This window comes from Geotrypetes seraphini, chromosome 2, assembly GCF_902459505.1.
Source record: "Geotrypetes seraphini chromosome 2, aGeoSer1.1, whole genome shotgun sequence".
Taxonomy (NCBI): domain Eukaryota; kingdom Metazoa; phylum Chordata; class Amphibia; order Gymnophiona; family Dermophiidae; genus Geotrypetes; species Geotrypetes seraphini.
The window spans coordinates 252,634,443-252,650,027 of record NC_047085.1 but is presented as its reverse complement, the minus strand read 5'-3'; the positions used below and the strand labels follow the sequence as shown (position 1 = coordinate 252,650,027).

General features: G+C 43.5%; 1 protein-coding gene across 1 annotated transcript in view; it reads right to left on the bottom strand.

Annotated features, from left to right (window-relative positions):
- Positions 1-232: 232 nt before the first annotated feature.
- Positions 233-15,585, bottom strand: part of DESI1 (desumoylating isopeptidase 1) — a 32,621-nt gene continuing 17,268 nt past the window's right edge. Inside the window, exons 4-6 of the mRNA XM_033929375.1 lie at positions 11,923-12,032; positions 6,386-6,508; positions 233-1,617 (exon numbers count right to left, since the gene is read on the bottom strand). Of these exons, the coding sequence (XP_033785266.1) occupies positions 1,524-1,617; positions 6,386-6,508; positions 11,923-12,032 (327 nt within the window). The 3' untranslated portion in view covers positions 233-1,523. The remainder of the gene's footprint in view (positions 1,618-6,385; positions 6,509-11,922; positions 12,033-15,585) is intronic.

Below are 15,585 nucleotides of genomic sequence, written 5' to 3'. Positions count from 1 at the left end.
CCAGTTATCAAATCTAAAACTCAAATGTGAACATAAAAGAAAAAGCCGGTATGCCTCAGACTGCTGCACAGTATGGGGGTCTTCCAGGGTGCCCTTGTGATACATAATAGAGAATGACACAGTGACAAAATCCATCACCGTTCCCGTCCCCGCGGATAACTGCGGGAAATAATCCCATGTCATTTTCTAGTGTCTATTTCAACCTCAGTCCTTCTACACCAGCATTCTTCAAAGCAAAGCTTGTGGGTTGGTGGTTGTGGCCATTCATACTCTGATTCTTCCCTCTCTCCTTAAAGACTGACATGAAGATGGTTTCCCGCGGGGACGGGAACGGTGATGAATTTTGTCACCGTGTCTTTCTCTGATGCATAATACACAGTTACAAATCATGTTTCACAGCAATAATATACACTACTATACACAAATACTTCCATGTTAAATCTGATGCCATACTGTCCCATCTTGACAACGCAATGCTGCAGACTTTACAGTGGTCCAAGAACCATCAACACGATTGAAAATCTCACCAAACCACTGTAGTATATCAGCTGTAGATCCTCTCTTCCCAGTAATCCCACATAAGGATGGCACCTTCTACCACTTGATGTCCCATAAGGGAGTTCACTAGGTTTTATGCCAAGAGGTTCTTCATGTGGGGAATGTGGGAGGAGGCGCCATTACTGCAATTCCCCTTCTCCCAATCAAAGTCCAATTTAACACAGACATGAAGGCTGCCAGGCTTGTAATCTGAAGTTTTTCAGTCATTTAACAATTTAGTTTAAAACTGCCGAGAGGAGGGTTCAGTGTCTTTACTGTTAAATACATTAGTGACCTGAGCTTCCAAGTAGAGGTCCTGGTTAGACGAAATGCTAAATACTGCAGGTGATGGTGGAGGTTCTTGCTGGTGCTACCACTGCTGGTGGATATAGACGGCAATGCCACAGTCCTATTGCCCCCTTCCCCCAACCCAGCATTCTGTTCACATCAGGAAGTGTACTGTTTCATAGCTCTTTCTGTAAAAGATGGGTGAAAATGGAAGGAAGTGGACACTTCTTGCTCAGCAAGAAAGCAATTCCACACACATCTTCAAAGATGCGCAACCTTGCCTCACTTGAAAGAGTTAACAAAAGGGGCTGGGCTGGAAATTAAGAGGCAGAATAGAAGCCAAGATGGGCAATGACAGAAGAAGTGCAGGGAACCAGGGACATGAGAAGTGGACTTTTGATCTCAGATTTCCTCTAGCTTTTAGAGTGAAAACAATGCACTTCCATTTCCCCCTCCCAAATAAACACATTGCTGTCAGTACACTGGCTGTCTGCTACCCAGCATTTATCCAGATGAGTCCTTGGTGTGGCAGGCACAGGGAAGGGTCCTTCTTTTCTTAAATTTTTAAAGCTGTTATTTACATGCAGCCAAATTTCCCACTTCCCCTTAACCCGCTTCCCCTCCACCTCAATTAAAAACTTTGGGCCCAATGAGAAGAAAAAAATAGAAACTCTGTGTGTCAGGTTATCCCTGTGCTGTTAACTCTGGGCATTGTGCCTATTGAAGGTGTTGCCCCCGGGGGGCTGGATCTGTACAGAGTCCAGCAGGGGCCTCAGCGCTTGTCCAAAGGGCCTGTGAGAGAGGAAGAAAGAGGAGAAATCGAATTATGCATCTGCAGAGGTAGCTAGAAACACAAGTTGAGGGTCTGTAGGTTATAATGACAAGTAACTGCAGAACTGTGAAATAATGCTGTTTCATGGCTTGGGAGTTCCAGATATTTGCAGGAACCTGCACTGCAAGATAAAGGTGGTTGGGATGTTGGGAGGGGGGGAGGAAGGGGAGTCAGCAAGAATTAATTGATAGTTGAAGGTGCAGATAGTTACAATATATACTCGAATATAAACCGAGGTAACCTTTTTTCTCTGAAAAAAGATTAACTTGAATATAAACTGAGGGAGTGAGAATGGAAAGCCAGGGCTTAGTAGCTGAGCCAAGAACCCCTTACCCCGTCCCAAACTCCACCCATCTCTTTCTGCTGCTGCCATGTTATTTCTTTGGGACAATACAGCATAATGAGTCCACTTAGTCCAACACTACTGCCTCCCATAAGATGTGACAAGATAATGGTATTCCTCTCTATTCCCCTTTTAATTTGAGGTCTCTGCATTTTGGAGTTGCCAAAGAGAAGTAATTTTAAAGGTATTTTTCAGACTACGGCATCAAATACTGGCTCATTCTCCTCCTGCTCCTCCATGTCTTTCCCGTAAAATAACATATTAATTCTTGGTGACTTACAGAACTGGAGGAGAAGGACAAAATATGGCTATTGCCTCCCCTTTATCAGGCTTTTATCCGCTTACTATCAGCCAAGACAGGAGGCGGGAGGGACTCCTCCTGTCCCAGCTCACTGCTGTACCACCAGGGCTTATGGTAGGCCCGGGGAGGCCTGCAACAGGTCCGGGAGAGGTGCAGGTGGGTGCTGACTCAAATATAAACCAAGACCCCCATTTTTGGCCCAAAAACCTAGGTTTATATTGGACTATAAACAGTAATTAATCCTATCATTGAGTAAATAGATAGAAGAGATGTGGATCAAATTGTGGGAACCAAGTCACTAGAATTACTCAGCCCCAGGCAGATAGGAACAAAGTTCTGCTAAAATTTCATCCACTGGACTGGTATCTAGTGCAGTGTTTCTCAACTCAGTCCTGGAGTACCCCCTTGCCAGTCAGGTTTTCAGGATAGCGACAATGAATATGAATAAACTCAATTTGCACACCCTGCTTCCATTATATGCGAGAATGTGGACTTCTAAAGATTTACCATCTATGGCTTTGGTTAACAAGAAACTGTGGCAAGCCTACCATCTAAGCAAGTTATCAGCCCTACAATGTAACCAGCTCTCGAGAAGGGCTGGCACTCCTTTGAGCTTCGGTACCATTCTCACAGCTCACTCTAGCAGCTTTAGGTCACTTGTCTTTTCATACTTGATTGTATAATGGACTGTATGTATTACATTAATGGGGGTTCTTAGGTTCTATTCTTGAGTATTTTTTTCTGTTTTCTAGGGGTGGTCCTATGCCATTACCTATTACTTGGGCAGGGGCTTGAAAGAGGGTAGATTGGGGTAGGGAGTATTGGTCTATTGAATTTGATAATTTCTTGTATGTTCTTTTTTTTGGTTATATGGGGAAAAAAAAATCATCCACTGTCTAGTCCTGCCTGTGGTTTAGGGAAGGGATTCTCAACCCTCAGTACATGCACCCTTGCTGGTATGAATGCAAAGCCAGGCATTTGCCTTGCTGCGGCTGTGGAAACGCACAAGTGGACTTCCTGCTCAACCTTCAGGAAGGAGGCATGTGAAGCATATAGAGGGACCTATTTCATGCCTTCCCCAGGCCCTGACCACTGCTTGACTTATCCTCCCCCACCTACCAAAGAAGGAGATTGTTGTTGCATTCTGACCCCTATCCACTTTCCTCCAAAAGTAGAGGTAGAAGAGGCATGAAGTTCCTTTTTCATTTTCCCTCTTGAGGGATATGTAATGAGGACAGAGGAGGTGGGGCAAAAAGAAGGAAGTGGGGTGGGGGTGGGGGACAAATGGTAAGAGAGGAGGGATGGGGCAGACAAGTGGCTTGTGATAAGAAGGAAAGCAATTAACTTGAAAGTCTTTGCCTACAACAGAGGTCTCCAACCTTTTACATTTAAAGGGCCGCAGTATGAATACGAGAAAACTCTGGGGGCCACCAAAAGATTTCAATCTTACACATAACTATTACTTTTGTAAACTTTGACTTGATTATTGAGATTGGGTACTAAACATCAAAAATTAATACTAATATTGATTCTACAACATTTCAGGGATATATGTTAAAAACTCACTTTATTTTGGATTGACAACAGTAGCAAATTCCATAGATGAGACACCCGAGTAACACACTTAAGACACCGTTTGCAGTTACTTTATCAATGGGCAAAATTGAAATGAATGCATTTACAGGATTAAGAGCATTTCAGACAACTGTTTGAGGGTTGCATGTTGGAGACCACTGGCCTACTTGAATGGCAAGAGTGAGGGGTGTAAAAAAACCAAGACAGAGGTGGTATTGCAGCTCAGTGGGAAAGACTGCTGCTCCTGACAAAATGATTTCAGGGAATGTTTCCAAGAAATGGGGGGCAATCACAGCAATAAGAACATAAGAATTGCTGCTGCTGGGTCAGACCAGTGGTCCATCGAGCACAGCAGTCCGCTCACGTGGCTGCCCTTGGGTCAAGACCAGTGCCCTATTTGAGTCTAGCCTTACCTGCGTATATTCTGGTTCAGCAGGAACTTATCTAACCTTTTCTTGAATCCCTGGAGGGTGCTTTCCCCTATAACAGCTTCTAGAAGAGCGTTCCAGATTTCTACCACTCTCTGGGTGAAGAACTTCCTTATGTTTGTATGGAATCTATCCCCTTTTAACTTTAGAGAGTGCCCTCTCATTCTCTCCACCTTAGAGAGGGTGAACAATCTCTCTATATATAAATTAAGTCTATTCTCTTCAATATCTTGAATGTCTCGATCATGTCTCCTTCTCAGTCTCCTCTTTTCAAGGGAGAAGAGGCCCAGTTTCTCAAGCCTCTCATTGTATGGCAACTCCTCCAGTCCCTTAACCATTTTTGTTGCTCTTCTCTGGACCCTTTGAGTAGTACTATGTCCTTTTTCATGTACAGTGACCAGTGTTGGACGCAGTATTCCAGGTGGGGGCGCACCATGGCCCAGTACAGCGGCATGATAACCTTCTCTGATGTAGGGAGAATTGAGGTCAGACCGTGCTTTGACTATTACAATGGCTGGAAGATTTTAAGAGCTGCCCTCCTTGAGATTCATAATTCACCGCTGGATCCACAGAGTATGGAGTAGTTGGGAAGGGAAATTTTCCCACATCTCAATGAAATGATCTAAAAGTTACTAATCAAGATTTTTGCTTGACTAGCATTAGTCCACATATACAGGCTGTCCTCTTGCTGCTGCCCAGCTTCACTTTGTGCTATGAGAAATGACAGCATGCTCCAGATCTTTAGAGCAAAGAAAGCCATCTGTTGAGCCATTGCTGATTCCCCCTGTGGCTTGCTCCCAGCTCTTTCCTTGCGTGATCCCAATCCGGGCCGCGCTCTCCCTGTCTTTTCGGTGTAGTACGGCTTTTGCAATTAGATAGCAAAGTGAAGTCGGGACAGCGGTGGAACCGAACCCAACCTGGGGGCGCACCAGTGCAGGGCCAGCCTGGGCGGGAAGCAAGGAGAGGGTAGTAGGATCCGGTAGGTTCAGGTTTTATTTCTTTGCCTTGGAGCTCCCTCCTTCCCCCTCACCTTAATTTTTCTTCTCCCAGTGGTACGCTTTCCACAAGTCGTGCGCAGCTGCTTGAGTTGAACCTTCTCCTCTGATGCAACCGGAAACAGGAAGTTGCGTCAGAGAAGAAGATTCAACTCAAGCAGCTGCGCGCGACTTGTGGAAAGCGTACCTCTGGGAGAAGAAAAATTAAATTTGCCACATAAGGTGTGGGGGGAGATGGCTAGACGGCAGCAATTGGGTGGGAGGGGGCTGCTGGACTGCGCAATCAGTGACCGCGCGCATTCCCTTACTTCACTGCGGAGACAAGATCATTCACCATTCCATGGGGAGGTGAATGGCCTTTTTCCTTTGTTCCCGTCCCCGCGGTGACCACTATTTTTCTCTCCCCGTTTTGGCCGGCTAGCTGCTGGTAACAGCCACCGTGTCATTCTCTATTTGAGATCTAGCTAAGTACTTGGGATCTGGGTTGGCCACAGGATACTGGGCTTGATGGACCTTCGGTCTGTTCTAGTTCTTGTGTTCTTATGACATTAAAAACTGAGAGGCCAATATTCTTCCTAGATGAATATTAAGAGCAGGATGGAGCTGGTCAATGCAGTGTTTAGACAATAGGACCTACAGTATTCTGTACTGGACAAATTAATAAATAATTCTTAAAATTAAAAAAGGTAGAAGTGATATATATACTTTTACTCTAATTCAATTAATAAAAAAAAAATAAAAAATAAAAAAAATTTATAAAGAAATTAAACTCTAAGAAATTACTTTCCTGAAAATACAAGGATAATGCTTTTAATAAATGACATATTTTGTTCTCTTGGATCTGAGCACTTCTGTTCTGGGGTTGCATTATGCCCCTTTTCTCAGCTGTTCATTAGCCTCTTATGCCAAGTTCTCATGTGCACTCCACCTGTTGGTTGTTTTGCACAGTTATTATGCCGAGAGTTGTTAATATGATTTGAGGGAAAGGGTATCTCAAAAATACTTGACCAAGAATTGGGCCTTGACAGAATGTATCCCGAACTTTCCATTCCTTCCCCTCCCTCCACCTACAGGCCTGGGACTCACGTGGATAAGATCTCAGAGGGCAGATCAGTGATGTAGGAAGGGATCTTCCTCCCCGTCAGGAACTGGGCCACTTCATTGCTAAACGTGTTACAGTTGTGGTCAAATAGGTTGTAGCTTTCTCCTCTATGGAAAAACGGAAAGAAAAACAAAGTCAGCATCTAATGTATTTTATGGTATTCAGGTGACACGCTGGAAACTGAAGGCTCCCATTTGTCCACACAATAGGGATATTAGGGTTGGCACCAGAGCTGTCACTACCAGTGTCGTAGTGAGGGAGCTGGTGCCCAGCATTGCAGCACCACGCATCCCCTCCCCAACATGTGTTCTAGTCCTGTGAACAGGAAGTAACATCAGAAGGGAGCCAAGGACGGGTTGGAGAGATGCTGGTGCCCCCTGTGGTCTGCCCCCCCCCATGCCCCCTCTTTACTATACCACTGATCACTGCCTAGCTCTGCAGTGGAGAGGTCAGCACCAGTTTCCAGGCCTTTGTAGACCCTGCCCTTGTTGCTCAAACTGCCAAAAAAGGGTCATAATTGGACATATTAAAAAAAAAAAATTTGTAGTCACTCAATGAGACTTTAATCCAATTCACATTCAAGCCTTTGAACATAAGAACATAAGGGATTGTTATTTCCACATGTATTCTAAATATGACCATCAATCTATAGAACTAAATGGTTAATTAAATAGTTAAATATAAAAAGACAGAACCATTCAAAGAACAACTTAAATTGTAGCAAATTTTTCTCTTCACTTTCTTAAAACAAGTGATACTGACAGGAACAAGCCTCAGAAAGCGGAGCAATTTATCTCATACTGGAATTTCTTCAAGAGAAGAAAAAAATTTTTCTCCTGATGACATCATAGGCTTGAACCCGTCCTTCCTACCATTATTTAAAGTATCAATTCTATTACTTCATTACTTTATTAATAAATTAATTACTTTCTTATTAATATCTTCTCATTTAATTTAACCTAACTCCTGAGTGTTCAGCTTAATTGTAGTTCTTCTTTTTTAACTTTTAGTAGTAGTTAGGAGATTTTTAATAAATTGAATGAAAGTTAAAGAAATTTAATGAAATATCAAAACATTAAAATATTAATATACTAAAATTTGATGAATTGTTTAAGAGTTAGGTTAGATTAAATAAGAAGATATTAATAAGAAAGTAATTAATTTATAAATAAAGTAATGAAGTAATAGAATTGATACTTTAAATAATGGTAGGAAGGATGGGTTCAAGCCTATGATGTCATCAGGAGAAAAAAAATTTTCTTCTCTTGGAAGAAATTCCAATATGAGATAAATTGCTCCGCTTTCTGAGGCTTGTTCCTGTCAGTATCACTTGTTTTAAGAGATTTAAGTTGTTCTTAGAATGGTTCTGTCTTCTAAATTTGACCATCATATACCAAATTATGGAGTCAATTCAATATTTTCATTCAACCATTTTAATCGGCACATTTATTTAATTTGGATGTAACTTTTTTTTTTTGCTGTGCTTATAAAGTGTTAACACAAAAATACCTTGGCTTTTAAGTATATTTTTCTGCTGCAAATAGTTTGCGTTGCCTTTGTGCATACTCGCATTTTTACTGCAGTGGGACCTACACTATGACATGCCCTTCTACCTATCTCCGACTCAAAATGAATTTGTTTAGATTCAAGACTGGTTTGAAAGATCAGCTGTTCTGCACCGCTTATGGTGTATAGTCTGCTGTTCTGAAGGTGGCTGCCCAAACCTGCTACCCTGCCTCTTTGATACATGTTCTCTCTCCTATACTTTGTAATATTCGGTCCAACTTCTTCCCCTCCCTTATACAGTAGAACCTTGGTTTGTGAGCATAATTCGTTCCAGAAGCATGTTCGTAAACCAAAGTGTTTGTATATCAAAGCGAGTTTCCCCAAAGTAAGAGAAATTCACATGATTCGTTCCACATCCCAAAAAGACCCCACACCTCCGAGGCCACTGGCATGCTTCCAGCCCCGGGAACCAGCTTTGCCCACCCCACCCCCGGCAGGCTTTTTGGGCACCGGCACATCCTGTGGGTTGGTGCTGCGTGCTGGTGCCCAATCGCAGGGGGGGGGGGGAGGGCAATGCCTCACATATCGAATCAATGCTCGATTTGCAAGGCAAGATTTGCGAGAATGTTTTGCTCATCTTGCAAAAGACTCCCAAACTGAGGCTTGACTGTACTGATGTTTGTAATTTTTGCTGGTAAACTGCCCAGAAGAATTAATTAACGGGTGCTATGTTCCTTCTAAGTGGAGCATGTGAGCAATTGGTCATTCATTCTAAGAGCATCGCTCAGATTTTACATGGTTGCTCACAAAAACATTTGCAAATTTGGAAAATTGTTGGTTTTTGGAACTTGCTACTTAAATGGAAAAAAAAAAAGTTTCCAAGGCACTCGGCCAATCCTTAAAGGGAGCATTGGATGGGTGGTACAGTGGCGTAGTAAGGAGTGGCCATCTTGGTGAGGGCACAGGTACCTGTCCTATCCAACCCACCCGCTCCTTCCCTACCCACCCACTACCATGCGTGTGTAATGCTTCCCTTTTCCCGTACCTCTAGAATGTTCCTGGTGTGAGAAGCAACCCCCAACCTGCTATCGCGCCGTTGGCTCTTCCTCTGACATCACTTCCTGGACCTGCATCTAGGAAGTGACATCAGAGGAAAAGCTGATGCTGGCGCAACAGCAGCTTGGGCAGGAGGGGGCAGGAAAGGAGCATGTGGAGGTGGGGGGATGGGCACCTTCGCCCCAAGCGCCTCCCACCCTCGCTACGCCACTGGGGTAGTATATATTAATAAACTTGGAAATGATTGTGTACATGTGTCTGTCTCATATTCTGCAGCTCTATGTGAATGGGACAAGATTGCAGGAGAACTTTATAGGTTTTTAAATTAGATTTCTTTCATTATTCCAGTCTCCGCTTGGCCAGAGATTCCATCTGTGACTCTGAGCAGGTAATTTATCAGTCTTTCACTTTGCCCACCAGTCACTAGGGATTACGTTGTAATTCCTTCTCCCCTCTGAAAGTTGGCTATGTTTAAGTTGGTATGCACAGGTAGCCACCCCAGATTGGCTGCCCACTTGTTTGTAAGGGGCTAAATTATGCACCGTGTTGGAATCCTGTTTGGGTGAAAGGTGGTATATAAACCCTCTTCTCCTTCCCTGCACATCTGCTTGATGTGTTCTTTCCCCCATCTGCTTCTCTTCCAGAGGCCAAGATTTTCACCTGCTGGTGTTTGCTATGTGTTCTCGCACTGGAATGATCTACAAAGCAGAGAAAACGGGGCTCCCCTAGGACTACAGTCTACTGCTTTAAAACGTAAGTGCAACTGGGTTGAGAATATTTGGGTATTCCTGGCTCTTATGGCAGAACACATAACCAAATGGTGCAAGTTGTGGGTCCTGGAAGAGAAAATATTACAAATATAAACCTAAAAAGTTTTCTTGTACTTTGGCCCACTCATACACACACACAGGGCCGCCTTATCCATTTGCTGTTTTTCTCTCCTTCACTTTCTGCCCTACATCCATCTTTCCGATTGTACAGCGTTTCTCCTGCTGCTCAAAACATGATATAGAAACAGTCAAACATTGACAATGAAGCATCTCACTTTTAAGAACAGCTATTTATTGACAAAGGAAGATTTATGCAATGATTGGACAATGAGCTCCTACAAGGGGGGCAAACAAACCCCCCAATAGAGTTTTACACCTCTCAGCATACGGAAGCAATCAGATTTATTGGTATACAACACATGTATACTATTTTTCGTCTCCTTCTTTTCACATATATATTACCCTGCTTATAAATTGTTGATTTAGTCTACATCCATCTTTGGCATTAAATTTTAAGCACTTTGGTTGTGGGTCTGAGCACTTTACATTATTATTTTAATTTGTTTTGAAGATGCAGTTAAAAGTAAGCATTGGTGGCAATGTGGAACATTAAATTTTAACATTCAACTTTCTTCCATTTTTTTCACTTCCTCCTCAAATCTATCTACTTTTTCATGTCTTCCCTTCCCATCCATCCATGTGCACCATCTTCTCCCTCCCTCAGCCCATCCTCACCATCCATGAGTGCCATCTCCTATTCTTCTCTCCTATTCCCATCTTTTTTTTTTCATATTTCTTTATTGGAATAACACTGCACTGATAACAATAAAAACATTTCTTCCATCTCTTGTCCTTGGTACATAGACTAAACCGCTTGAGACAATCACGAGAACATCAGCGCGCTGGATTGAAACTCTATTTTAAAGCGCTCTGAGGGGGTGTGTGGGGGAACCCCCCACTTTACTTAGAACTGTTGGCAATCCCGTTGTGGGAGGGTGTTGGGGGAAACCCCTCATTATAGAAGAAACAGCCCTTTTCCCTCTTTTTTAAAGGAAAAATTAGTTTCCTCTGTAATGGGGGGGAGGGTTCCCTCCCCAACAGGAGCACCAACAGTTCTAAGTTAAGTGGGGGGAGGGTTTCCCACACACACTCCCTTGGAGCGCTTTAAAAGTGTTTCAATACCGCACGCAGACGTACTGCGCATGATTGTCTGTGCGTGATTATCTCGCGGTTTTGACTTGTCACCCTTTTCCCTTCCTAATACCTCCCATCTCTATGCACCATGTCCTCCCTCTCTCTCTCCCCTTCCCCTCCATCTCTGTGTACCATTTCTTCCCTCTCTTTCCCTCTCCTATGGTCTGACATCTGTCTCTCCCCCCCCTTTTCTCCCTCCTATGGTCTGAGATCTTTATCCTCTCCTTCCAACAGTCTGGCATCTCTCTCCTCCTTCCTTTCCCTTCCCCTACCTTAGTCTGGAATCTCTCCTTCCTTTCCCTGGTCTGGCATCTCTCTCTTCTTCCTCCCCCTCCCTTTCCCCATCCAGTGGACTGACATCTTTCTCCCTCCCATGGTCTGGCATTTCTATCTGCCCCTTCCATTTCTTCCCCTGGAGGTCTGGCATCTTTCCTTCCCTTTCCTCCCCATCCTCGAAGTCCAGCATCTCTCCTGCTCTCCCTTTGCTGTACCCCCCTTCCCGGGATCCAGTGCTTGCTCACCGTCTTTCCTAGTGTTCTTCTCGTAACTCTTAGGGTTGTCGGTAGTGTAAGTGAAGTAAATACGCTGCCGACGGCCCGAGTTACAGCAGCGCTGCTGGGAACAAGATCACTGAGCAAGCACTGGATCTCACCAAGTTTTGGAGGGGGACTCCAGATAGGTGCGCAAGCCGGCCATGTCCCTGCAGGCCGCTGATTTAGGGAATCAATGAAATGCACAGTTTGACAAGGGCTGCATAAGCTTTTGCACAAACTTGGCACTTTCTAACAGTTAATTTGCAGCCATCAAAGTGTTTCTCCCAGCAGAATTCTGAAGTTCAAGTGCAGGAAGTGATCATTATATAGACCGTTTATTTATTTATTATTATTTTATAGAGTGTATATGGTTGGGCAGACTGGATGGACCATGGGTCGTTATCTGCCGTCATTTACTATGTTACTATTAAGTTTCCTCCACTTGCCTGCCCTTAGACTCACCGGAACATGGATTCTCCCAGGGCTGCCAGGTACTCCAAAAAGATTTCCTCTGTCACTTCTGTGCTCCCAAGATCTACCACAGCATCTGGAGGGCCCAGCAGTGTACCCCCCTATAAACACAGTGATAACATGCACCAATGAGAAACCATTTTAAGAATCTTCCCTTTATCTGCTCAGTACCAGCCAAAGCACCAGAACATCATGCATCTTAATAAGCAAGAAGAAATTGGGCTGCAGTCCAAAATCGAATCTAATCTTGAGATTTATAGCTCATCTTACCCTCCCCCTCCAAACAGGTCCAAGACAGGTTACACAAAGAATGCCAGAAAAGTGCTGGAAATTATAATAAACAAATATGAATGAAATTACAATCACACCTGATTGTTTCCAACTGTCTCTCTGCAGTCACTGAACAGGTGAGAGTGCAGATGTCAACGTTCCACAGCACTAGGAAGTTCCTATACGTCATGTGGACCACTGTGTGCTCATGCAGCTAGTCTGACTGTGCACTTACAAGGTACCCAACAGCAAACATGGGGCAGGCCATGGTCTGCATGAATCTGATGGGTACAATGAGTGTCCAATTAGCTTAGAAACTATTTAGAAAATAAAGGTATGTAAAGAAAAGTATGATGTGACATACCAAATGGCTCACTTACTAAAGCAGATTTTAAGATTTTTTTTTTTAATATCTGTTTTTTGGTCTCCTTTAAGAGTTAAATAAAGATTTTCACCAACAAAAAAAAAAAAAGAAAATAAAGGGGATGGGGGGAGTGATCATAGACAGCATGATCTGAATGCATGTTCTGCATGTGAAGAAAGGAAGCCTGGAATGAAAGGGGATGGGACTTGATATACCGTCTTTCTGTGACTACAATCAAAGTGGTTTACATATTATGGAGCTAGTCTGACTGTGCAGACAAGGGATAACAAGGCCACCCATCCTCTATAAAGCATCAGTATAGTAGTGTTGGTTCCATAAAGCTATAACTCATTTGCAGCCCCCTCAAGACTATTCTTCCATACTGACACCTTGGAATGTAGACCTGGGTAGACGCTTGCACTACTCTGCAGGGTAGCATTAACACCTTACCTAGGGTGGTGTATAGCGCAAAATTGCAAGAATGTCATTACTACACCAGTGCAGGGCATTTCTTGCGTGCTGTGTAGATTCTCCCCAATGCCATAAATGTAAGGTAGCGGACAACGTTCATGGTATTTGGCAAGGTTCTACGATACAAGTATTTTGGTACTACTTACAATCTTTACTGAAACGCTCACTCCGATTCACTATAGAAGAATTAATTTTTGCTGCCCCTGCAGGGTATGGGGGAAAATTTACTTTAGGGAAAGGCCTATATTCTGGGGAAAAAGTGTATACATATTAAACCACTGGTTCCAGGAGGAATCGCCCACCTTTTGGGTTTATTTGATTGTTCATGAAAATTCAATAAAGAGATTTAAATATATATATATATATATATATATATATATATATATATATAAAGTTAGCATTTTTTTAAATGCCAGTTATGCTTTGTAAATATTTTACATAGATTCAATGCCATTAGCTGCAGAAGTGATAGCGCTGAACAAGCATCCACAGCAGTAAGTGTCATCACTAACCCCCTCTTTTACAAAGCTGAGCTAGCGTTTTTAGCACCGGCCGCGGCAGCAACAGCTCAGATGCTCATTCTATGAGGATCGGAGCTGTCACTGCTGCGGCCGACACTAAAAACATTAGCGCGGCTTTGTAAAGGAGAGAGTAATATTTATGTTGTACTTGGTTTGTGTCTTGTTTAATTTATTTTTTAATATTTTGTTATGAATGTTTTCATGTGTAAGCCATCAAGAATACTATGGATCGTGTGGGTTAAAACTATTTTAAATAAATAAGGATGGTGGACACTATTCAGCAGCCATCCATAGAGCTACATAGATACAGGTAGGACAGTCTTTTTATTAACCTCCCTTTTTACTAAGCCATGGTAGAGGTTTCTACTGGGGAATGGGACAGTTCAGCGTGGGCTATTTCATCTCTTAATATTAAGACACCCTCTTAAAGTCAACCTTTTACTCCGGAAGTCTTCCTTCTGGGCAACTTTCTGCTCCAATATAAAGGGAAACCTTATGATGCGCCCGATTGATCTGTGATGAAGCCCTCCCCTTTCAAACCTTGAAGTCACCAGATGATGAGAAGGTAGGAGAAGATCACCATGGGTGGGTGAAGGGAAATGAAAGAAGCACCAGTAGGGTGAGAGGGGTTATTCCCCCGCTCTTTCAAACCTTACAGCTTCAGCAAGGTATGCACTCGCCATTACAACGGCCGTGAAAAAACAGCTGCGGTTAAACGGCAATGCTGAACTGTCCATGCTGGTTGAAACAGCCGTACTGAACTGTCCACGTTGAACTGGGCTGGTTGAAACAGCCGTACTGAACTGTCCACGCTGAACTGGGCTGGTTGAAACAGCCGTAATGAACTATCCATGCTGAAACAGTTGTACTAAACTGTCCATGCTGAAACAGCCGTGCTGAACTGGGCTGGTTGAAACAGCCGTACTGAACTGTCCAGGCTGAACTGGGCTGGTTGAAGCAGCCGTACTGAACTGTCCACGCTGAACTGGGCTGGTTGAAACAGCCGTATTGAACTGTCCATGCTGAACTGGGCTGGTTGAAACAGCCGTACTGAACTGTCCATGCTGAAACAGCCGTATTGAATTGTCCACGTTGAACTGGGCTGGTTGAAACAGCCGTATTGAACTGTCCACGCTGAACTGGGCTGGTTGAAACAGCTGTACTGAACTATCCATGCTGAACTGTCCATGCTGAAACAGCTGTACTAAACTGTCCATGCTGAAACAGCCGTGCTGAACTGGGCTGGTTGAAACAGCCATACTGAACTGTCCACGCTGAACTGGGCTGGTTGAAGCAGCTGTACTGAACTGTACTGGGCTGGTTGAAACAGCCATATTGAACTGTCCATGCTGAACTGGGCTGGTTGAAACAGCCGTACTGAACTGTCCATGCTGAACTGGGCTGGTTGAAACAGCCGTACTGAACTAGCCATGCTGAACTGTCCTAGACCCTTCCACTGCGTCCTGGAGTGCTAAATGTTCCGACTCTCATAGCAGCATTTAGTGCTCCAGGCCATGATAGAAACCTCTACCACAGCTTAGTAAAAAAAAAAAAAAAAAGGGGGGGGGGGCGGTAAATTTATCTGATAGCTACCTGGGTCACCATGTTCTCACGGTTAGGAGGAATACTCATGTTCCACCCTGGCATTATCCACATAAACCTTTTGAATATTGAAACTGTATAAATTTCATAGCAGCACACAAGGCAATTTTATTTACTCTGAAGCAGGTCAGCATATCATTGTCAGAAAATGAAAAGCTTTGATCAATATTGGCTTCAAAATGAACCTTTCAAAGATCAGTTACTATCTGACAATGCAGTATGTTATAAACATAGAAAGTTAAGCAGACCTTATATTTTTTCGTAATGATTGTACTTGTAAGCACAGTTACTTACCGTAACAGGTGTTATCCAGGGACAGCAGGCAGATATTCTTTACGCATGGGTGACGTCACCGACGGAGCCCCGGTACGGACCTTTTTAACTAGAAAGTTCTAGTTGGCCGCACCGCGCATGCGCGAGTGCCTT